This window comes from Xiphias gladius, chromosome 9 (genome assembly GCF_016859285.1).
Source record: "Xiphias gladius isolate SHS-SW01 ecotype Sanya breed wild chromosome 9, ASM1685928v1, whole genome shotgun sequence".
Taxonomy (NCBI): domain Eukaryota; kingdom Metazoa; phylum Chordata; class Actinopteri; order Istiophoriformes; family Xiphiidae; genus Xiphias; species Xiphias gladius.
The window spans coordinates 20,478,883-20,504,712 of NC_053408.1; the positions used below are offsets into that span (position 1 = coordinate 20,478,883).

Below are 25,830 nucleotides of genomic sequence, written 5' to 3' on the forward strand. Positions count from 1 at the left end.
CGCAGGAGATTATTCTCTAAATTTTTAACAATGGAGCAAATTTATTGGATGATACATTCCAGAGCTGTTTTGATGTTAAGGGTTTTTCTCAAGACCTAGTTACAGCATTTATTCTTATAGCAAACGATGCAGCAGTGAAGCAGTTGATGAAGAATTGATGAAGCTAAAGTGTGTCACTTTGCAAATTTGGTATTTGTATATGCCCTTGAGGGTGTGGTGTGCAATGTTTATACTGTCATTTCTTTCCTCTGTAGTTGTAGGAAATTCCACTTGAACTGCAGCTGCATCAACAGCCCATGCACACAGCCTACACTACTTTTTATGACTGTTTACTCAAACATATTGTCATAAACATATGCACATGCATACATGCAAGCAATACTGTTTTGTTTTCATTTGCAGTCTATGTACAACACATACCCATAGTTTCTTGGTACAACCAGAGGTAAAAGGTGCTCTGTTGCAAGCAGCACTCTGTCAGTAAACTCCATTTGGCTGCCGCTCACTCACTAATTTAAAGGCTGATGCTGATCTCTCTTTAGGGCTTGTTTGTGTCTGCAAGCAGTTGTACTGGCCTCCATTCTCCCAGCTGCATTAACATGCATTACATATCAGGCTGTGGGTCTATGACTTAGCAGGATTACAGCTAATTACACTTGACACGTGTTTTACGAAAAGTTTGGAAAGCGTTCTGAAAATATTTCAGGAAGATCTTTACTTTTTCACAGAGTGATGCAGGTAGCATTCATGGATAGCTACGTGCAGGATATTTCAACACTGGTGTAGTCACTTGCATTAGAATCCATTCAGCATCAAAATATTTGTTGGGTTCAGATAGAATTGGACCTTTTTTTTCCTGTGATCTTACAGGACCAATTTTTTGCAGTGCTTAATAATGCATTTAAAGAATAAAACATTAAATGCCACTTTTTTAATGGAAAGTTGTAAAGGAGGCCATTACGCACATAATTTTTTTAGCCCTGATAATCCAGTGTCTCAAACACAAGCAGGCCATTACAACTGGCCAGTCTGATCTGTACAGGTGTGTGTGCGTGCGTGCGTGCGTGCGTGCGTGCGTGCGTGCGTGTGCCTTTACAAATGATCTGATCAAGGAAAACACAGCGGAACGTATAGTCCGATGGCAGCAGGAATTAGATTAACAGAAGAGGAAGATTCTTATGAAGCATTACACAACTGTGGATAACAGATGCTCACCTATTGATTTATAGGTGAGTATAGACTGCTTGACAGACATACTGTAACTGCTATAATCAGATGACATTGCAGTTTTGATGCCAACATAAGTGCATCAAATTTATCAAACAATCTACAATTTACTGGTTGGAGTTTGTTTGATAAAATATACAATATATAAAAAATTTTCAGCATTATTCCATAATTGCCACACATTTGCTCTGAGTATTTAGTTTTGTCTTGTTGACAGAATCATGAAACTGGCAGCAGAGTGACTTTGCCCCAAAAATAGAGATTCCCAGTGAAATGTATAAGACAAAATTTCCACCTAAATACCAAACAACTGGTCTTGCCCTGCCTCATTTTAATGAAACTTCACCCATTGACAGCTCTCCACCCATTCTTGTGCCATGCATGCTGGGCACCAAAACATCACACAAGCTTTGCACTGGTTGTAAAGCTGCCATGAATACAGAGCCCACAGTTTTGTTACTTATATCACATCCTCCATATTTATGTCCTTTAAAATTGACACCTCATCTCTTGAGGTATACTGTTTATTGTTGCTACCACTTGGTGAGACCTATCATCCCAGTTTAATCACACTCATACACACGCATGCACTCTCCTACAAGGATCTGGACACAGCCTCACCACCTGCCAAGGACGCTGGCACTGCAGAAGCCAAGCTGGAGACACTGTTAGCTGGGATTTTAAAGTTCATTTAAGGTTGCACACACCTTCCTGGCTTATGAACTTATGTTTCTTTCTGTTTTCCTTCATTTCAAATCATTTATAGTCAATATGAAATGTCTTACTGTAGTCCTGTTTATGATAAACAACAACAGTGTGTTGAATGTAGACACATGTACATTCCTAATCAGCTTTATTAGGACTTCTGCGGGACAGCTGGAATGAAGCTGAGTCCCTGCTCTGCTTTGGTGGTTTGGTTTGAGGCACTGTGTTTACCCTCTCAGTAATCAGTGCAGTTAGATGGATGTGTTCCTTAGATAAGTGTTTCCCTTGATGAGGTCCTTACCTGACCACAAACCATTTATCGGAAGAGACAGATGATGACCTTAAATTACCCCCTTTCCTCACTCCCCTGTATTTTGGTCTCATTCCAGGCTGCTGTGGCTTAGCTGTTTGTATGCTGGCTACCTACTGCTCTCTGTGATGCGGGGGTTCTTCACAACCCATAACTCCTGATTCAAGTGTTCTCTTCTGCTTTTGTTAATGAGAAGCTGGTGTGGGTGGAAGTGGATTTGAAACAAAGACCAAAGTCTGCAAAAAACCACTGTTACTTCTGATGTTTGTTTTTTAACTCTTTTTGTCAAAACAGTAGTGGAAAGGCTTTTCTTTCTTTTTCTAAAACATTTAAGCACAGAAGGCAACCTTGACACTTACATGGTCTTTTTTAGAATGGCTTGTATTTCCAAGGTGACATGTGGCAGTAGAATTCGGCAGGACAAGATGCTGTAGAACAAGGCATCTCAGATATGCTCGGATAGTAAAAGAAAAAGGGCAAATGTCCAAAAGCTGCACTCAGCAAAAGAAGATTTACTGTCAGTACAACATGAGACAAAGCAACATTAAAGATACACTAGATCAGACTTTTATGTTAAAATAGACTCATTACATCAACACAATATACAAAGTATTGCTGCAAGAGAGAAGATGTCCCCCCCTTGCTAACTGAGACAGCTTGATATTACATCTAATCCATTTTTTATAATAACAATGGATGAAATGACTTTGAATGTAAAAAGTTCTGCCCATAGTGACAAAAACTACACAGAATGAACTATTATCTCACCAGTCTGCAGTTTCTCTAAGCTCTTTGTTGTGTTTTATCGTCTTTGAGCTCACTGTTTTGGCTTTGAGGCCTGCAGGCTTACTGTTTTAGTTTGATTTTCGTCCCGTTATTTTTATGCATTTTCCCTCCAGTTTTTTTACATGCGTGGACATGATCAAAGACATTTTAAAATGAATTTTGCAGCCATGCAAACCAAAGCAACAGATGCTTCTGCCAGCTGCAGTTTTGTCGGAGACAAACATAATCGATTTATCTTTTTTGTTGTCTTTTATTCTTTATTTAAAAATTTTCTGCTTTTTCCCCTGCTCTTTCTTCTTCATCTGTAGAGGTTTGGAGCTGTTTGCAGACTCAACTGATCTTGCAGCAAGTGTTTCAAAAAGTCCTTTGCAAGTTTTCTTGTTTGTGCACCTGACACACACACTAAAAAACATCTCACCTGAATGGAGGGATAGATTCATCTTTCTCTCGCCCTAACTTCTCCTCCTCCTCTCTTTATTTCTGTCCTATTTTGAGCGTTCCTTTGCTCCTCTGTGAACTACGCTCTCCACATCAAAGCACCAAGATCCTTTTCTTCTGTCCAGGATGCTTCAGCTGTTATGAGAAAGGTGCAGAGGGAGCATAACAACAGTAGTTAAGAGCGTTGATTATGCATCTGGTGAGGCTATCAAAACAGAGCATCACGTTGTTTCTTTCCACTGTTTGTTATAACCATAGAAAACAAAAGAGGGCTTCCACACGGACAACTCTTCAGCCCTTAGAATTCAATAAATTTTTGTTTGCAGGGACATCAGCTTTCAGCAGGGACCAAACCCCATAATTGCCCTGTCTCTGCAGGGAAACACAATTCTTGAGATTTACTACCCATCTGTATACACACACACACACACACACACACACACACAAGTAGAGTCAGCACGCTGGTAATTTTATTGATTCTGATGTCAGAAGGAGCCCCTACTACTTTTGTGCATTGAGGGAAGGAGGGAGGGAACAGAAAGCAGAGCAGAGAAAAGGTAGTTGACAGTTTTGTAGATACATAGTCAGGGAGCGCAAGAGAGTAGGATAGCTTGGTGGGTGTGCTATGTGAGGAATGTCGGCTCATGTTGTAACTAGAACTCCTGAAAGGCCCTGTTCTTTCCATACCACTGGGACAGCTTAGACCCCGTTTTGGCAAGCAGCCCAACGCCCAACCCCTCTATCTTTCTCATCATCAATGTGCCTTTTTGTGCCTTCAGGCCCTTGTTTTTATGTACTTGAGTCTTCAGCAGCAACAGCTCTACAGCCTGGTAGCAAACTTTACTTGACTGCTGTAAAATGATTACATCAAATATAAAGCATAACTGTACCCAGGCTGTGCACATTAATGTTGCCATTTGGTAATGACTTTCTTCCAAAACCCCCTACAAGGCTGTGAATTTCTGCATTTCTGACATGGGAAGCTCCAGTTTGAATTGATTTCCTAATAATGAGAGACTAACCATGGAAGTGATAATGCATTCTTTATCCCCTGGGCTGCAAGAAAAATGGTAGACATCTCGTATAACGTTCTTTGAATATTATTAAAAAAAAAAAAAAAGTCTATGTGATTTTATTGAGAGTTTGTTATGTTTTATGCACAGACACCCAAATGCACTGTAAATCAGAATATTTTCCCTTTACAACCTTTGTGAGCTGAAAAATAACATCAATAAACCAGAAAGAACAGAATTGAATATTAACTAAGGGCTCCAGTGGGAACACGATTATATGCTATGAATTCACAATTGCTTCATATTCTTTTATTCTTCTTATTTTTTTATATATGATTCCATATATATATATATTTTACTCTGAGAGTTTCTATGCAGGTTTTCACAGCAAGTCTTTGCCAAAGCTGCTGCTGTTAAGCATCCGTTAGATGATGTAATTCAGTTGTCTGTCACATAAGATTTATTCAATGAAATTCAATCATTTCCACTGAAAGATCATTCCGATTGATTACAAATTGGGTCTAATTTCATAGTTCTGGCCATCATTCCTATTGATAATAACAACATTGTTCTACCAAGTTAATATCTGAGATCTGGGTAGCAGTAACATTGCTAAAAAGAAGTTAGACGGATCAAAAAACATGAGCAGTCGGATGATCAGACAGTTTGGAAACAAACCTCCAGGAGATTCATGATATTTTCTCTACACCGTTCTGTTTTCTCCTCACTGGCGTTTTGTTCACCATTTTACACTACTTCATTCAATAAAAACTTACTGAAAAGAGAAAATAGAGCTCTCCGAGCTAACGAGCCTGCTAACAGTCAGTTATTAAGCTTGTTTGCTAACAGAACAATAAGAGGAGTTTATTCATATTTGTACCTGTCACTGTTCCTATTGTACTGCTAACTCCCCCACCACACACACACACACACACACACACATACTTCTGTGATTTTCTACACCTATGTGGGAGAAAACAGTGAGGGAGATTGACCGCGATGAATGGCTCTATATTTAGAGGGCTTGGCAGTTTAGTTCCTGTGTGGGTATTGGTGGACAGTAGGGCCTTTAGTAGATCTCTGCTGTAGGATGTCCAAGGATATTTAGCTGTGTGAGGAGAGTTTCCAGTCCTCCTTAGGGGCTGGAGATGAATGTATGAGATGGAGATAGATGCATTATATTTGGTGTCTGGAAGACTAGTTTGATAGGATTTAAAGTGAGGATTTAAGGGTTGAGTAGAGCATTGGGAAGATTATGCATGGAGAAAAGGTAGTTACTGTTGTCTCAATAAAAGTTTTGACTTTGATACCTTAGACAAAAAAATGATACTACGGCAAACCTCAGACAACTTTGTGGTCTTCACTTGAGGTTCCTCAGAAAAATATTTCCATTATGTAACCGCTGGGACCAGTTTGTAAACCAGTTTAGGCAACCGGTTTTCATTTGGAGACATTGTGAACACTGAAAGAACTTTGGATAGTGTGGCAATGCATGCAAAAGCAGGACAAGTGAAAGAGAATAGATAAGTAGACTACAGTATGTTCCCTTTTGGAGTACAGAATGAATGACTAAGACATGGGACAAGTAGCAGTCTGTCTGTTCCAAGGTGAGTGGAAAAAAACAACTTGTTCAGTCTTGTTAACTGACTTCTACAATTTATGCATCAAGTGCTGCTGTGGAAAACGAAAGATATATATGTTTTGTGCTGGCATGCTTGTGTTTTATGGTTGTCACTCTCAATTCCAAAGACCTTTGATAAGATAGCGGTGTCAATTAGGTGGAATCGTACATTTCTGCAAGGCAGAATCATTTGTTTATGAATCATTTGGCTGCGGTGAGGGTGTCAGACGCACCAGGAGAAGGATCGGTGAGGAAAGCCTTCTATCCTGTCGGGGCTGTCAGATTGTTTGAAAGAAGGAGTGATGACAGGGAGAAGTGCAGGAAAGAAAAACACAGTGAAAACACACACAGGGTCCTGGAGGGAGGGAGGGATTTCTGGAGAACTTTGATGAAAAGACAAATATGTCACCATTTACTAATGGTCGTCATCCATTCCCCCCTCCTTTCTCCATCTCTGTCTTTTTCCAGAGTTGCTGGGCTCCACCAAGAGGCTTAACATCAACTACCAAGACTCAGACGGGTAAGAGGGGTCTATGTGTGGATTTGCTTGTGTGCATGTCAGTCTGGGAGATGAGCATGAAGCTGAGTCAAAAGAATGCAATGCAAGAGTCAGTATGTCTTGATTGACATGCAGATTGAAAAACAACCCTACCTTTGGCTGGCAGTCTCCTCTTTGTCCTCAGTCTTCAGTATTCACAGTGTGACTCATAACCAAACCACACACATGTTCTGACACATAGTGCTTCAGAGTTATTATCTGAGGTAGAAAATTGAGTTTGTTTAGTTGGAAGCAAGAATGTGCCTTTAATATGTGTCAGCTCATCTGTCAAATATAAGAATTTGAGAGATATGCTATATTCTGGGGTAAATAGTCAGTAAGATTCACTATAACTGCTTCCACACATGCATAGTATCAAATTACATTTTCTCCCTTAGTAACGTTTAAGTTACTTTTTTTTTTGGAATAAATTATACCTGTAAATTGTAGTTGAGGTGGGTTTAATTTACAGTGTGAAGCCCCACGCCCTCTTATTTACTGTTGCTACGCCTGTCAAACTTTCCATTCCAGCATGGCATATGTGCAGTTTACGTTTGCCTAGGAGTCAAAGCAGTTTGTGTCTAGTTAGTGAGAAACAATGGGTCTTTGAATGAGTGCAGCTTTTCATTTCTAGCTGGCAACTGTCTCTGGCTTAGTTTGTCAGCTGTAGCTAGCTAGACCACTCAAGCTAAACATGGCCTCATGAGTTGGTTGAAAACTCCATCTGTGGCTATTTAATGTTTCCAGCTGACTTGTTTTAGTTACAAGAAAAACCATGTAAAAGTGTAAATAAGCACTCGATGGCTACCTGCGTCACATCATGCTAAAAGGTGGAGGTTGAAGTTGCATGTCATGGTCAAAGAGATCCTCAACAGCTGATGATCCATGTAAAAATCCATGGAAATAAAGAACCAAAGCATTGTTCTTGTATTGCAGTGTAGAGATAGTTATCCATAGCATTATAAGAGGGATAAAAAATGATTCATGTTAATGTAAAGGCTTTTCGAATGGGGACTAACCAATATGTTTGGTGGGTGTCATGCTATGTAGTATGAAATGCCTCTGGCCTCGTGTTAGTTTTGGAAAGGCTAAAAAAAGACAACACCCTCCAAACTCTTTAGATAGGGAGCTAGATACTAGAGCCTCTTGCACACTACGTCAGCATGTGGAGAAATCCAAAGCTTGACAGGCCTGCCATGCCTAGTTACGGTTGCTAAGATATGATTGGAAAATGTTACTTTTCACTCTTTTCCTGAGTACGTTTTGGGGAGAGAAAAAAAACTGACAGAAACCTGAAATGTATGTATAATTATTGGATTGATAGACTCATGAGATACAGTTGAAAGCCCAGAACAATATTTTTCTCGTTTTTTTCATCCCTCACTTCTCTGGAAGGTTTTTCTGGAGAAAATTTTGCACTGTTATGCAATCAAATATTTAAATTGCTATTTTTACGCCTATTTGAGTACTTGGTATTATTAAGTAAAAGTACTCTTTGGCTATTCTCCCCACTTGTGACTGCTTCATATGGGGCCCTCTCTAGTTATGTTCTTTTTTTGTTTCAAATACCGACACTTTATTCAAAGTGTTTATTCTCTGTTCTTATTGATAAAAATTATTTTTTGACATCTATCAAAGTAGGCCATCAGACATGCAGAGAACCCCACTATGCAAGCCGCTGTGCATGTTCATGTGGTAGCAAATGTGCAACGTGTCCATGTGTTGACTTAGGCTGGATGCGTGTGTCTACATGCAGGGTCAGTGTCGTTTGTGGGAGGCGATACTTAATAGGGGTGTTGAAATTAAACATGTCCGTCCATGAGGCAGTGAGAGTGAGAGTGAGAGTGTGTGTGTGTGTGTGTGTGTGTGTGTGTGTGTGTGTGTGTGTGTGTGTGTGTGTGTGTGTGTGTGTGTGTGTGTGTGTGTGTGAGAGTGTGAGAGAGTGTGTGAGAGTGTAAGTGTAAGTGATACAGAAGAGGGAGTTACCTGTGATATATGAGATCAATGCAGAGGGGATGAAGAGGAGAGGGGAAGGTGAGCAAACAGTCACTTGTCACTGAGTCAACACCATTCCTTGGAGATGGTTTCAGACAGTGTGTGTCTTAAAAGTGGATTTAACAGGCTATGGACAAGGTATGGTCTGCCAGGAGAGTAGATAAAAGGCTAAATGAAGGTGTGTGTGTGTGTGTGTGTGTGTGTGTGTGTGTGTGTGTGTGTGGGTAAGGAGCATCGAGGCCTAAACAACGTGTCTGATAAGATAAGCCACCTCACTGTCTGGAGATCCCTTAGATTTGTATCAATCTACACTGATGTCTAAACTTCATAATCTCTAACTTGCCATGCATTACACAGTATCGCAAAGTGAGTTCAATTTACTAAGGCTGTCTTTGGAGTACCTGGGTTCACAACTCCCCCTGAAACCACAAATAGTTGTTTTTACATTTCTTTTTGAATACAGATTAAACAAAGGAAGTTGAAAATTTGAATTAGTCAAATTAAAGTATTGGTAGGGTTTTTTAAAACTTAGGACAGAGTCAGGCTAGCTGTTTACCCCTGCTTCCAGTCCTTAGGCTACGCTAGGCTAATCTTGTTCCAGCTTCAGCTCTGTACTTAACACACTGACGTAAGAGTGGTATCAATTTTCTCATCTAACTCTCAGGAAAAAGCGAGTATGCATATTTCCCAAAATGTTGACGTGTTCCCTTAAATACACACAGCTTTTTCAGTCTGTTAACTAGTTAGTATTCTTGTGGGAAGGGAATCGATCAGGACAGTAACATTTATGCTGTTTTTTTGTTGTGATGAACTGACTTTTTTGTCAACTTTTTTGGTTTTTAAATCCACGTTGTGATCCTGTAGAAATAATGACTCAGTTTTTCCAGAGAGTGGAATAGGTATTAGGGAGCTGTTGATTTAGACTTTTTAGTTTTATGATTCCACAAAGTCTGAGTTATGCCCAAAAGTAGCTGACTAACCCACTAATCTCTTTTTCTGATCCAGGCCCCTTAACTAATGATGAATTTGTTCATTTATTGTCAACCCACAAACTCAAAATTCTATTACCAGTTGTCCTCATAGTGCTGAAAAAATGTATATCAGGGCTAAACTGGGACAAGTTTCACAATACCTTAGTTTACAGCATGAGCTATGACAGTTCACTTTAACGTACGATGGGATGTTTGTTTGGCAGTGTTGTTTACAGTGAAAACTTCATAGTGTAACCTTTTAAGATGCTTTGACTTCTACTGAGACACCTACAGTTCTCTACAGTACAGTTCTCGTTCCGAATGTAGCCGAGCCGTTTATCATCACTGGTGCCCAAAAGCTCAGGGCTTCTACTATGACTGCCTGAGACTGTGTGATATTACCTGAAGGCCCTCTGTAATGGAGTTGCTTTTTTATCCCCACATGTGGGGAGTGTGCTCCAGCTCCAGCTTTGCTCATCTGTTGCGTCGGGTGAGCTTCCCAGAGCACTCACGGTGTCTGTGTCGCCCCAGGGGAACCAAAAACTCATCGCCAATCATTTATGCCATCATTTCTCCTTCTGTGGGATATACTGCGATCTGACAAAACAAACATTTCATCTCTGAAGCTTTGATGAACTTGTGCACATTCATTCACACACACACACACATGCACGCACGAACGCACATACACATACATAAATTATCCTCATCTCAGTCTGCAGTTTTGATGTGGGAGTACACACCTATGAACACACATTGCTTCTTATTGTAGCCTATAGTTGTAATGACGCATACAGCGTATACACACTGTAAAGGGATCATACACACACACGCACACACACACACACACACACACACACACACACACACACACACACACACACACACAACTTAAGTGATCTCGTGGAGCTTTGATGAGAGCACACACACACAGACAGACACACACAAACACACACACACACAACTTAAGACATCTCGTGGCATTTTGATGAGAGCACACACACACAGACAGACACACACAAACACACACACACACACACGTCATCTCAGTCTGAAGTTTGACAAGGGCTCACCTGCTGTAAAGACATCAGTATGATTGATATCCCCACTCATCTCCTTGTATCTTCCCCTTCTTGCTCTCCCCTGACCCCCGCTCTCTGTCACTCTCTCTTCCTCTGTCTCATCCACAGCTTTTCAGCACTGCACCATGCTTCTCTAACAGGCACCACGGAGCTGCTGTCTTTGCTGTTGGAGGCCCAGGCCATGGTGGATATCAAGGACATCAATGGTATCATGGCGGCAGAGCAGCTTTACCAGCTGACAAACCCATAACTTAGAAAAAAAATGTTCATGGCCAGGAAGTCAGTTGGGGTTAAACTTTCTCAACAGCTTTCTGAAAACTCTCAGCTGAAAATAAGTTTGACCCATATGAATAAATATGATTCACTTTGAAGTTTGCCTGCCATGCCTTGACAGCAGTGCAACGACAAATATCTTCAGACCTCAATTGGAACAGATGTAGTAAAATTTGTGCAGGAGTAGCATCTCGGCTGCTGAGACCAGAGGCGTATAGTGCTCATAACCCTGTGGGGTCAGCTATAGATATCTGAAGTTACATTTTACAGGTTGAATTTAAATTTTACTGCTTCCTGCCAACTTGTCAGATTTTTGGACTCCAGGGTTTCCTGCAGCCTCACCATTAAAATAAAAATCACCTTGGCGAACGTCAGAAGAAATTATTACAGTTTCATGAAACACAACAGTAACCCTCAGAGAAAGAGAGCTGAGGCGTTCTATTCCGCAGCAAAAGCTTTCATTTCATGAGTGAGGCAACCGTAACCGTAATTAACCACTTGATCACTTGACAAGATGTGTCATTTATCAGACTCAGGGCAGCAGATGAAATTGTGTGTTCGGTCTATCATAATTAATCAGATAAATTAAACCTAAACCCTCAGAGTTTGCACAAGTTGGGAAGAGTCGAAGTGAAGTTTATCTCCTTCATCAACCAATTTCACAACGGGATTCCCTAGATTTATTCCTCTGTGCCATAGAGCTCCATTGTTGCCCAAAACTATTGAAACACATACAATTAGTGACCCACAACTTTACAGAGTGAATATTGGACTGACATTTGTCAAGTGGCTATTTATATGACTTCAAATGAATACTAACGTTGATCTGTGTTTGTTAGATGTTTAAATAAGCAAGTGTTTGCTAACACATTGGACATAACAGTTGTATAAGGTGATAATAGTCCATGTTGTGTTCCCAGCTTGTTCTTCTGCCTCAAGTGGCCAAACAATTAATTAATGGAGATTAAAAGATTTGTGTCTTCCATAGGAACCAGTGGGCCTAGGGCTGAGAGTCAAACACAACATGCTGTTGGTTTTAGTCTTCTCATGGGATTTGTTGACACTTACAAAAATATAAAATAATGCCGGCTTTATTCTTTAATGGGGCACTCCAGCAATTTAGCATCATCTGAGAGACCTTTAAAAAGATCTATTTAAAAAAGAATCAAAATTGAAGCAGCAGAGGCAGAGATATCTTGACTTTTAGGCCCTAGTATGGGCTGAGCTTCAAAAACACTGGATCCTTCATTTCCCATAATGCAACTTGATATCTAGTTGTGTTAGCTTACAGTGTTCTTAAACACTCGCACCTTTCAAACTCCATGCCCCAACTTTGTAAAACTGGCTTTTTGTTAAAAATCTGTCATCTCCTAGCCTAAGGTGTGATAACGGTTAACATCAGGGACGTCATCATTGCACTTGTCAAAGCTCTGTTAGAGCCACAGAAGACATTAGTAGAAGACAACAGTTTTCACAGGCTGAGCAGCCCACCATGTGATTTGTAACTTAACTTTAAAATGCAAAATCAGTAGTGCTTCCATAATGCATATCTCGCTGCCTTTTCTTTCCCGTCTCATCGGCTCCTTCCCTCACTCTTGTTCCTGTCTCTAGGCATGCGTCCTCTCCACTACGCAGCATGGCAGGGTAAAGCCGAGTCCGTGTTACTGTTGCTGAGAGCCAGCGCTTCAGTCAACTCCCCTTCCCATGACGGACAGATACCATTACATCTCTCTGCTCAGTATGGACATTATGAGGTGGTGAGTACACACACACACACACACACACACACACACACACACACACACACACACACACACACACACACACACACACACACACACCTTAGCTGCCAAAGGCAAAGTTGCAATGCCCTATCAGTCCTCACATTTCACTGAAATCTACCCCCTTTGTGTCTCAGCCTGTATTGTCCACCAACAATACCGGTAATGCCATTAATGCCATGGCACAGGTTTTTCACAAGTCTACAGGCACTGGATGCAAACATTCCTTTCCCCCAGCCTCATCTGTTTGGCTTTTGGAATGTCTTAATGGATACATATCATGGATACACACACGCACACCTCAACCTATCATATAAGCCATACCGAGCATTGACCTCTTTAGTACAATAGTCACAATACTGACAATCCTAAACACAGGCTGGACTAGAGCTGTCATACTTCTGCTCAAAGACAAAAAATCAACACACACCGAGGATGTGTTGGGATGATTGGCGTGTGAGTGCATGTGCATAATACGTGAGTTGATATCACTTACGTTATCCTTTCTTCCTTTCACTCTCAGTCTGAGATGTTGCTGCAGCACCAGTCTAATCCCAGCCTGATGAACAAGGCAAAGAAGACTCCTCTAGATCTGGCCTGCGAGTTTGGGAGACTGAAGGTATGAGAACATTTGTGTGTAGTTTTCATGTGTGTGTTTGTGTATGTAACCCATATATTTAAGAAAACTGATCTTTCATTTGACAATTTAGTATTATCTGTCTTCAGCATGATGTTGACAGAATTTGTTTAATTGTAGCCCTTAAGATGACAAGATTGTATTAAGCTATTTGGTCGTGTTGTCATCACTGCCATTAATAACATTATCAGTACAAAATATCAGTACTAGTTTTCAAAACTCAGGTGCGAGAGAAAAAATGCATATACACAAAAACCATGCACATCCTGTTCCCCAGACATAAACTGGTAATCATAAAAGGAGAAGCTCTATGTGATATGGTAAAGTAAAATTGAAAAATAAGATGAGAGACCAAATAATTTATGTGTTTTTCATTTTATCCTCTATTGTGGAGCACTTTGTAAACTCTGATTTTGATATTGACGCTAGAGTAAATCATCCCTTATTAGCTTTCTGATATTTGATGACAGTAACTGAGATACAGAGTAGTGTAACTGCTGCTGCAGAATGTAACAAGCCACATTGACGTTTGTAAGGATCACTGCTCTGGTGCTGCTGAAGGACCTTGCAGTGCCATTTGGAGAGCTCTGCACTTTTGCTGTTTTTTTTTTTTCATGGGGAGACTGCGAGATTAAACCTCCAAGTAGTGATTTGATGTAATTATTCTAATCCAATTTGTGAGTGAAAACGCCCTATTTTGTCCTTTTTTTTGGGAAAAGCCTATGTCAAACATGAAATATGGCTTTGATGAAGTGACCCAGATAAATTACATTTGTGTGAGTGAAAGGGAAGAGGCTTCAGCGTCTGTTTTTTGGATACACACTTGTAAAATTAAAGGGATTGCGCATTGCAGTGTGTTTTACTGTTTGTCACATTGGCGGATAAGCCTGGCTGTGAGACATATAGCTGGCCCTCTAATTCAGAATTAGATACATAGACACTTCCCATGCCTGTTTAAATGTTCTCTCATCTGGTCTGAGTTTGTAGGCTTGGTGCTGTTTTTGTGACACACAGACTTTGTGTGTGTGTGTGTGTGTGTGTGTGTGTGTGTGTGTGTGTGTGTGTGTGTGTGTGTGTGTGTGTGTGTGTGTGTGTGTGTGTGTGTGTGTGTGTGTGTGTGTGTGTGTGCGAATGGAGGCTATAGTATCTTTAGACAGCTTCTGAATAGTGGATAAGCTTCTCTGTGCTAGTTTGACACTATATATAAATCACCATATACAGTATATTATTTTAGTTCATATATTTCTATCACACAACCTCAGCTGGCTTGGCTTTGTATATATATTTATGTGTTGCTAATGCTGTAATTCATGCCATAATCCTGCCACACAGCTAGCACTTCATCTTTATTTGGGTGCGTTTAATTTCTCCTTAGGTGGCTCAGTTGCTGCTGAGCAGTAACATGGTGGCAGCACTGTTGGAAGGGGAGGGAGGGCACGACAGCCTGGACTCTCCATCCACCACCCCCCTCCACCTGGCAGCCAGGAATGGACACAAAGATATCATCAAGTAAGATCACAGCAAGGAGCAGTGTTGAAATGTACTGTAATAGAAGTCTGTTACATGTCTGTTTCTGTCCTTTCATCTTTCTGACAGCCTCTCTCTACTTTAACCACAGCTACTGCTACTGTTACTGCAGCACCTACCAACTACCAATGCTACTAGTGCTAATGCTGCTGCTACCATCACTAATACTACTGCTACTCTCACTAATGTTACTTCTGCCAGTCAGACTGCAACTGTTTTTACTTCTACTACCATTACGGCTGCTAGGGCCATCAGTGCTACCACTACTATAACTGTGCTATTACTGCTACTACAACCTGTGCTAGTGCTCATGTGATGTCTGATTCTACCATTAATATTGGTACCTCTCTAACTAAAATTACTACTGTTGCCACCTCTGTTATGACAATTAGTGCCGTACTTGTGCTAACACTGCTACTACAACAACTAACTACACTAGCACTAATGGTGGTATCTCTCATACAACTGCTGATGCTCTCATGCTAATGCAGTGCTCCCTCTTCTGCTAGCACCGTTACTGTTACTGTTACTATCATAACTATTGCAACTGCTACTACTATTACCATTACTACCTCTACTTCTACTAATGCTACTTCTACCACTATCACTATTGGTAACAATACACCTTATATTGCTACCACGGGTATGGCTATTATTTCAATGATTGCTGCTACTACTAATGCTACCACAGCTGCTGCTAATACTACTACTATTACTGCTGCCACAACCTCTACTATTGCTAATGCAAATACTACCACTGTTACTATTGACACCATATTTGCTTCCACTGCTTCCACTGCTACCACTAAGACTACTGCTACTTTTACGTATGCTACTTCCATCAATACTAGTGCTAAAACTGCCAACTTTTTTCTACTGCTAACACCATCACGACTACTAGAACTGTCAGTACTGCTTGGTGTGTTTTTTATGCCAGAGTATCTCTATAAATATGTATGTACTTAGCCAATTAACTCCACCCTGCCTCTCAGACATGCTGCTAATTACTCCTCTCCTCTCTGAATAATCAGATCTCTTTTGCATCACCCTCTTCATCCTCCACTCTGCCTCTCCTGAACTGGAATGTTTAGTAGTAGTTGGGCAAGGGAGAAGTCGAGGCTCTAACACAAATAGAAATTTTAAAAAATTCACTGCATTAGCACACAAGTTTATTCAGAGTTTACTTGTCAGAATTTGCCTGTGATCTCCCGCTAAGGGATTTATGTCTCTTCAAAGACTGCCATACTTACGCAGCAGATGTCTTATAGTACCTATTTTTTGTGCAGCTGGATAAGCTTTCTAGGTCTGGTTAGAACTGTAGCTGCAAACGTGCACACAGGAGATTTTGTCCCAGGGAAAATTTTTGTTGTCGATTTAGTATTGGGTGTGTATAAACCCCTAGCATATTCTGTTCTTAATGTATACATGCAGTGCAATTTCTGTAGAGTATACACTATGTGAGTAAACCACCTGATTATCTGCAGGAGAGAGATGAAGAAGTCTTAGCTTTATGACAGTTTTCAGACATTCAGCCATCTCAAGGTTTTATACCAAAAAGATTAAAACTGTTGCTGCTGAGACAAGGTGCAGGTTACAATAGGTTCGCTTCAGGCTTCTTTTTCTTTGTTTTTTATCATACTGCATCATACCTTAATATTTATACTGTCTTTCAAACCCCCCTGTGGAGTCTCACTTAGTTTGATCTCATCAAGTCAAGCAGCATTCACATTTCAAAAGTGACCATTAAAATTTTTACCCAGCCCAAGCCAAATGTGGAGTTTAGATCTATTTAATTTTTTCATATTTGCAATTTGAAAAACAATTGTTACATGTGTGGTACTCCGAGAAATCATTCAGTCTTAAGATGCAGTATTAGGGCTAGTTTTTGAGAAATATATTTGAAATATTTTGAGAAAAAGGTTGTAATGTTAAGAGAATGAATACATAATTTAATTCCTTAATAAGAAGTCATCTTCATTCATTAAATTACAACAAGTTGTAATTTTATAAGAAATCTTTATTTTAATACTGTGTCACAGTAAACAGAACGAGCAATCTGTCAGCTTTTACAGTACATGTCAAATGAGGGTTTTTCTCATAAAATCAGAGCTTTATTCTTGTAATGCTACGACTTTTTTTTTTTCAATAACTGCGACTGTGTCTCGCAATAGTCTAAACTCTTTCCTTTCATGACTATTTTAATCTTATTGTTTTAATATTATGACCTTATTTGTAATGTAACTTTTCTTCATAAAGTTACAACTTTATTTTATAGTATGCACTTCTATCAAAAAATGTTCTAATGTTTTTAGAATGAAGTTGCAGTAACACAATATATTTATTTTAATAGTCTGGTGTAGTAAACAAGTGAGAACTGTGTCAGTTTTTATGTGTTAAATGAGAAATAAGAATTGTCATCTTGTAATGTCTTTTCTCAAAGAATTTCATCTGTATTCTAATAATACTGACTTTTTTATGAGGAAAAGAAATTGTAATTTTTCAAGGAAAAATCAATCATAATATTAATATTATAAATTGTAATTTTGTGGTAAAATCACAATATTTCAAATATTAAGTCAGAAAATTATAAGATATTCTGTTGTAGTAAACAGTTGAGAGCTGTGTGTCTGCTTTTATGTGTTAAATGTAAGATGTGTTGTTTTTTGTAAACTTACAAGTCATTCTTGTAATATTATGGCTTTTTCTTGTAAAATTACAATTCACGTCTTTACATCTTAATAATATTGACTGTTTTCATAACAAAGTTGTACGTTTATGAGAGAAAGTTATGATGTAATGATCTGAATGATAAGTAGTAATTTTACAAGACAAATTGTTATATTTTTAGGTAAATCTTATTCTCATGACAATATGACATTTACTTATAAAAGTATGACTTTATTCTCATAACATTCTTCCTACTCTCAAAATCTCAGACTTTTTACATAACAGCACATGTCATCATGTCATCCTGTCTTACTTCACAACGATTGAAAACTACCTTTGAGCTTACTGAAACATTGCATGTAAAGAATCAATTATTCAAAGATGTCAAGCACACTGTTGTTTTCATGTTCCTTGTTGTTGTATATCCTCTAATTGATGCTTTAAAATACTACAGACTGGCTTTTACTTTGTCAAACTCTAACTTGTTTGACAGTTGGAGACATGTTGTTAACACTATAGAACGTAAATTCAGTGGTGTAGTATCCATTGGACACCAATGGCAACAATGTGCTTGCAGTTACTATTCAGAAACCACCATGCACATGACGCCAGATGATATCCTACAGCAGTGCTTCAGCGTTGTTGACAGCTGCCAAACCTGACTCAACCTTCACATAGCGAGCCCAGGACCACCTCCTCATCCTCCTCCTCATGCACCATTTTCTGGATACACTGCCATCAGCATTCCTACATCTGGGCCTCTGACAGGACTAAAGAGATATCTGTTAGCTTCTGTGTGTGTGTGTGGGTGGATGAGTGGGGGGTATATGGCTTAATGAGATGTTGCAGATGTCTGTAACAGTTCAATGGATGAATCCGTTTCTGAGTGTTGCTTGCGGTCTTACATGGGTGTTTCTGATTTAATTTCCTAGGTTGCTGCTCAAAGCCGGTATTGACATCAACAGAGCCACCAAAGCAGGAACGTCTCTGCATGAAGCTGCCCTCTATGGCAAAACTGAAGTAGTGCGGCTGCTGCTTGATGTAAGCAAAGATGACACAAATAAAATTTCAGTTCAGCTGATATGAGGCTTCGAAGGCTGACACTGATATTTTTGTATCGAAGGTACAGATAGAAAGACAACATTGAAAACTTCACACTACAATTTCAGTGTTATTCTTTAATAAAGGAGGGAGGGACTTGAGGGAGGGTTTCTTTAAAAGTAGTCTACACCCACAGTAATCCCACTGTGTGTGTGTGTGTGTGTGTGTGTGTGTGTGTGTGTGTGTGTGTGTGTGTGTGTGTGTGTGTGTGTGTGTGTGTGTCTCAAGGCGGGCATCAATGTGAACATGCGCAACACCTACAACCAGACAGCTCTGGACATTGTCAACCAGTTCACCACTTCCACAGCCAGCAGGGAAATCAAACAGCTGCTCAGAGGTTGGTAGCTCTTTGAAAGCATTTTCTATACAGTGTTTAATTGATGCTTTTATGAAATTTGGGTTTTTGGATAAGACAGAGGCAGGGAAAATTGGGGAGGAGAGGTTGATTGAGGTTGAACAGAGGTTGAGACAGAGGCAGGTGTTGGAATAGAAATTGGTGGTGTAACGCCATTTGTACCATTTGATGATGACTATATCTTTTTGTCTGTGCAGAGGCATCCAGTTCTCTCCGGGTCAGGGCGGTGAAGGATTACTGGAACCTCCACGACCCCACCGCCCTTAACCTCCGAGCTGGAGACCTCATTATGGTACTTGTCTTTGTCTGTGTATGTTTGTTGAAAGAAACTGCTCTCTTTAATGGCTGTCTACCACACTCCTGTTTTTGCTTGGTGAGTTAAGTTTTGAGTTGTTGTGCTTTAGCAGACGCTTGGTAGTTCTGCCATACTCCTGCTTTACTTTATGTCTTCCAGGTAAATTGTCAACCGTGGCTCATTGCCTTTCATTATGACAGAAAATATATGTCAGTTTTTTTTGTTACAACTGCCGGGGCAGTGCCAAATTCAGTAGTGTTCAAAATCTCATTTAACATCACATATTCAAGCGAAGGCTGTTGTTTGTTTTGTGTTTTGTTAATGTATGATATATACAAGATCTCATATCCTGATATAGGTCATTTCCTATCCAGATAACTATACATATCATGATATAGAACATTAGCTGTAATTTTAGTGAATAAATAAATGTGGATTTCCTCCTCTGTTTTTGGCTTGACATTGTGTACCTTTGGTTGAGTGTTACAACTAATTCACGAAACCCCTGTTTCTTGACCGTGTAAATTGGGGCCATGTCTTTGCAGATGTAAGTTGCAAGGGCAGCCATTATTTCCCTCTATCTTCGTGATTCTTTGCCATATGGTGGCTTGCATGCAAAGTTCCTGCCTGAATCTGTGTCGTGTGGGAGAATGCAAAGCGTCGTCCAAATGACAAAAAATAGTGCCATAAGGATTGATTTGTGACACAACGAAATAAAAAATAGCGCATAATACGAAAAGACAGATGTTTTCTATCGTCACACGATATATATATAGTCATATCGCACAGCCCAAAATTACAGGAATTGCTGTAACACTGGTCATATACAGGTGTACTATGTTATATTTCCCTGGAACTGTTTTATGGCAGCTGCTGTACAATCAGTTCAGCTGAAATTTATTCTATACCTTCTTGCAGCTGCTTCACTCATTGGCAGGGGAATCACAGGCAGTGTAAGGATTATATGATGAAGACTTTTGTGAGGGAAGTCTTGTTGTTTTTTGGATTGTGGGATGTTGCAGGGTAATTTAGTGTACCCTGAGCAGGAAACCAGAGCAGAGAAACGGGCACAAACTTGTTACTGTCACTCTCTCAATACCAAATTGTTTGCTCATTTCCCCACACACAATGTTTGCACTAACTCATGTGTGTGCGCATTTGCGTGTTTATGTGCTTACTGATGTGTATTTTGATATCTTCATACAAGTCATTTTGACGTTGCAGACTCCTTTATGAATGTGTGTGTTGTTGTACAGTATCTTGTGAGATGAGATTTGTCCTCTCCAGGCATTTTGTTAACACTCCGAATGAATAGACTGTGTATTTCCAGCTCATTGGCTCTCTCATTATGGTCTTAAAAGCATGCCTTAAGGAGTCACACACATGAGATGCATCCTTAACAGTTGATGTACAATTGAAAAGGAAAAATGTTTGGAAAGCTGTCTCTTTTCCCCATGAAGTTAAAAGTAAATTAGGGCTACATTTTTAAATTTTAATGCTGTAATTGAAGCAGTCAGCAAAGTTATTATTGAATTATGTGACAGTGATTGTTTATGTTCTATAGCGTAGTCTAATGTTATTGTGAATTGTTGCATGAAAAATGCTGGTTGCAGTGACACATACATCTCAGCTGAAGTGTACTCATGATTTGTTGGTGTCAGGTCGTGGAGCAGCACTCAGACGGCCGGTGGAAAGGTCACATCCATGACAATCAGCGCGGCACAGACCGAGTGGGCTTCTTCCCTCCTTCAGTGGTGGAGGTCCTCAGCAAACGAGCAGGTAGACAAACAACCAGCTCGCACACAAATTTAACAAAAACTTTAAGACACTCAGTTGTGAAAGGTGCCCAAGTACTTTTAATTAAGTACTCTACTTAATTACAGTTTTGAGGTACATGTGCTTTTTTGACTATTTCCAATCTCTGCTCCTCTATATGGCCACGCCACTAAATTTCAGAGGCAGATATTTTACTTTTTATCTTCACCACATTTAACTGACAGCTGTAGTTAATATTTGCTTTGCCAATTAAGATGTTACATACAAAACACATGGTCATCTTACGAAATCCACCTATCATCCACAACATTAAAACTACTTACTGATTTTAATGTTGTGGCTGAATGGTGTATAAGAATATATCGAGGCCGTATATATGTACGTATGTATGTATGTGTATATCTATATATATGTGTATATGTGTGTATGTATGATATATATTGTTATATATAAACGTTAACTGGTTTTAATGTTGAGAAGGCTGATTGGTGTATAAGGACCGGATGGGTCGTAGAAACGACCCTGGTAGCAGCCCAACCACCAACTGGGCTGCCAGTCCACAGGTACTGTCCCTGACCTCTATGTGGCATTAAAGAGGCGTGTCAGCGAAGACAGCCTAACAATGTCCAGAAATTTCAGCATCTCAGGGTGAATCTCATTCACACCTGGCGCCTTGCCACTGAGGAGCTTTTTAACTACGTCAGTGACCTCTGCCAGAGATATGAGTGAGGTTTCCCCTCCTCCTCTCTCCCTCCTCCTCAGAAGACATGTTTGCTGGTTTCAGGTGTTCTTCAAAGCACTCTTTCCACCAGCCAACAATATGCACAATCAGAGTCAGCAGTTCTCCTTCCCCGGGTCAAGCCTGGGTCAAGCTCTGCCTTCTCTTCTCAAGTCGTCTGATGGTTTGCTGGAAATTCCTTGAGGCCAAAAGTCCTTCTACATAGCCTGTCTGATCACCTCCCACCAACTGCCAAAGCCACAGCCCTTCTGACCCTCCAATGGAGTCTTTGAACGTGGCCCCCTCTGATTCTATATCCCCAATCTCCCCCAGGACACATGAGAAGTTCTTCCAGAGGTGGGAGTTGAAGACCTCACTGACATGGGTTGGGTTTACCAGGTCTGTCCATCATCCTCCCCCATCATCTGATCCAATTAACAACCAGGTAGTGATCAATTGAGAGCTCAGCTCCTATTGTCACCCAAGTTTCCAACACATACGGCCGCAAATCTGATGATACGACAACAAAGTTGATCATTGATCTTAGGCCTAGAGTGTTCTGGTACCATGTACACTAATCAACCACCCTTTGCTCAATTATGGTGTTTGTTATGTCTAATCAGCGACAAGCACAGAAGTGCAGTAACAAAACACCATACAGGTTCAGGTAAGGCAGGCCAACCCCCTGTACGGGGCATAAGCACAGACGACAGTTAGAGCCCTCCTTGCAGCAGCTTGCAGTCACATGGAGGCGACCCTCTCTTCTCCGGGGGGAACTTAAACACAGTGGCAGTCAGCCAGGGGCTGGCACCTCACAACCTGGCCAACTCCAGAAAAGGTAAAAGTCCAGCCCCTCTCGAAGAGTTTGGTTCCAGGGCCTCAGCTTTGCGTGGAGGTGAGTCCAACTATGTAGTTGGTACCGCTCCAACTGCCGCACCAACTTCCTGTCCTTCCCCGCTAGAGAGGTGACATTCAGTGACCCTAGTACCAGTCTATAACACCAGGGATCCATGCAGCTACCCCACTGTACTTAAAGGGAACTTAGAGGCAACAGGGTACATACCCAATGCATACATGAAAATAGGTGCGAGTTGGGCTCAATGGAGGCAAATTTTTGCCCTGGAGCCCCTTAACGGCATTTTTACAGCCATGCCTAAAGCCTCATACTTGATATCATGCCATTAGTTACAGTAGCCATACATCACAGGGCTGAATAAGGAATTCATCCACCTACATCTATGCTAAACAAACTGTAATTAATCACCAGATAATATTGACTTGACATACAATGCAAAAGAATAAATGAATTTGAAGAATAAATGCTTACTATCATATCATATACTGATAATAACTCCTTCCCAAGGCCATATTAGACTTGGTACAGGGGTTGAGGGGTTGAGTTGACAGAGTGGTCTTAAAAGGGCTAACTAGACCCAGTACAATCGTTATATTTGGGCTAAGAATATAATGTATCTCGCTACTTGTACACATGCAGGATCTGTCATGTGGGCATGCGTGATCAATGGAGGGTTCAGGATGCTTGTAAATCATCTGATCTAATCCCTGTGAATAAAAACAATATGAGCCCTATGTTTGTTTTTTGGCTGTAAAGCCATTGACATTCAAACAGTGGGACAAGCACAGTGAAGGGTCCAATAGCAGCAACAGACATAGACCCTGTTTACACCTGGCATTAACGTGTCTGGGATGATCCAAACACAAGTGGACAAAAAAGACACATCGCCATTTACACCTGTGTATATCGTTTCTCCAAAGTGTCCTGCTGACCACCTGTGTTCAGAATTTGCTACTGCCTACGTCACTTCCGCTAGAAGGTCGGCAATAGCCTTGTATACGGCCCGGCTACGATAGGAGTTGTCTAGTTTTCTTTGGACTGAATCTTCTTCCCTAATGGAGATTTGGCATATTGCTTCACTGAACTCCAACCACATACATCAGTGCTCCTCTCCATTTTTTCGAGTGTGTTGTGCTGTCACCAAAACAACCACCACGCCCTGCATTGATTTTCCTGTGAAGTCCTAGTTAGGGATACATCAGGATGCATTAGCATTTACACTACAAAAGAAATGTGGTCAATGTGTCCCAGACCACCTCTGCGATTGGTTTAAGTGATCAGATCAGAATGCGTCTTGGTGGTTGTTTAAACTTGTATTTAGTGCCGTCTGCTTGTGATCTGATCTCCCAAGACACTTGTTAATGCCAGGTGTGAACAGGGTAATAGGTGCAAACATAGAAGATAAAATGCTTCAATTCTGGGTCCTCAACAAACCAGGCTACACATACATACATACACGTAGACACTCACACACACAGACGCACATTAATAGGATTACTATGGCCAGATTGCCGAGTGTCAGCTCAGTGCTAAAGCCCTCACAGTCTGCGTTGAGATATTATGTGCTCTGTGTGTGTCTGTGTGTGTGCGTGTGCCAGGGCTCTGTGATAATGTCAATGGTGTCAGCAACCGTGGGCCAACAACAAAGTAAGCCCTCTCTGCGTTGTTGGTGATCTTACACTCCCTTTCAGCAGCTTCTTATATAACACCAGAGAGGATTTACAGTGATTTTTTTTTTTTTTTTTTTTTGCTGTTTCTTCATATACTCAATGAACAAGAATACATGATAAAGTTCACAATGTAGTCTTCAGACTTCAAGAAGGTGGTTTTCATTGCAGTCTTACAAAATGTACCATTACCTGTGCATGCAGTTCAAACTGACTAGCACACATGCATGCACATGATCTACTTTCCCTCAATCATGCATGTCTCCCTGACCCTAGGGGGCACCCTCTCTCGCCAAGCCTCAATGCCTTGCCAACGACTACACTTTGCATCCAGAGCTCCTCCCTCAAGCCATGGCCCTACTCCTCAGACTGACGACTCATACACCCTTGGCTATGATCCCGCAGGTACATACGCACACAAAATTCTTTGTTTCTGTTTGGTTTCTTTTCACCACCTGTCACCCATTCATGCCTTCCCAGGTTTCACATTTCCCTTATCCCAGTTTTCTTTTGATCAGTCCCATGGTGAGCTTGATAGATCCACTCCCAGCTCTACAGTGTGCGGGGTAAAAGTGAGTGTGGACCTAAAGAGTGTGTGTGTGTTTGTTAGGTGCTCCACCTGGCAGTCAGCTCTCAGCCCCAGCTAGTCCTGCTAGTCCCACTCAGGACATTTGGGTCCTCAGGAGCTCTCCCACTGGTAAGAGTGTATGGCCCCAAACACCTGCCAACTCCCAAAACCTAACCCCTGTGTGAACCTGTAGACCAGCTCCAGTCCCCGCCGTTCTGATAAACAGCGCCTCTTTAAGGAAGCTTATTCCCATCTTTATCCTTTTGTGTCCCAAAGTCTTGACCTTACGATGCCACCCTGCAAACCCCTGCAAAGCCCCCAAGTGTTAAGACTCAAGTGTTACTCCTGACATGCTGGTATTAAGTTTTTTGCAGCTTGCCGGTGTGCCTACTGAAGCCTCAGCAGCAAAAATATAAAAAGCTATTAAAACAAGCCATTTCATACAGTGCTGAGTCATGAAATGTGTATTTTTTGTATTTTTGCATGAAATAAGCAAAGAGATAATATAACTTCTGGTTCCAGATCATTCCTGAAATAAGTAACATTTTAAAGGAATCGTTCAACATTTTGGGAAATAAGCTTATTTGCTTTCTTTTCAAGATTTAGATGAGAAGATTGAAATCAATCTCATGTCTGTGTGTGCTAAAATCCCAAATTGTCATGTTTACATTTCTGTTAATGTACAGGTTAAAGAAATTATATAAAACGAGTGAGTTTTAGAGTTGTGGGTAGGCCTGTTTTTGAACTTTGGACGGAGCGAGGCTAGCTGTTTGCCCTTGCCTCCAGTCTTTATGCTAAGCTAAGCTAATTGCCTCCCAGCCTTAGCCCTGTAGTTGCACACAGACATGAGATTTTTTTTCAGTCTTTTCATCTAACCCTTGGAAAGAAAGCAAATAAGTGTAATTCCTAAAATTTCAAATTAA

The 25,830-nt window shown here is 40.6% G+C and overlaps 1 protein-coding gene across 4 annotated transcripts in view; it reads left to right on the forward strand.

The window, feature by feature from the left end:
* The window catches only part of LOC120794773 (caskin-2-like), a 57,150-nt gene that overhangs the window by 19,321 nt on the left and 11,999 nt on the right, over positions 1 to 25,830 (forward strand). For 2 of the 4 annotated variants that reach the window (XR_005708157.1, XM_040136078.1), the window contains exons 3-13: positions 6,569 to 6,620; positions 10,795 to 10,892; positions 12,571 to 12,716; positions 13,264 to 13,359; positions 14,753 to 14,886; positions 18,504 to 18,612; positions 18,901 to 19,009; positions 19,225 to 19,319; positions 20,984 to 21,101; positions 24,616 to 24,744; positions 24,950 to 25,036. Coding sequence is in view for 3 of the 4 variants with exons in the window: in XM_040136078.1 (XP_039992012.1) it covers positions 6,569 to 6,620; positions 10,795 to 10,892; positions 12,571 to 12,716; positions 13,264 to 13,359; positions 14,753 to 14,886; positions 18,504 to 18,612; positions 18,901 to 19,009; positions 19,225 to 19,319; positions 20,984 to 21,101; positions 24,616 to 24,744; positions 24,950 to 25,036 (1,173 nt within the window). In the remaining variant the exon portion in view is untranslated. The remainder of the gene's footprint in view (positions 1 to 6,568; positions 6,621 to 10,794; positions 10,893 to 12,570; positions 12,717 to 13,263; positions 13,360 to 14,752; positions 14,887 to 18,503; positions 18,613 to 18,900; positions 19,010 to 19,224; positions 19,320 to 20,983; positions 21,102 to 24,615; positions 24,745 to 24,949; positions 25,037 to 25,830) is intronic. The other 2 variants (XM_040136079.1, XM_040136081.1) reach the window with 2 other exon arrangements.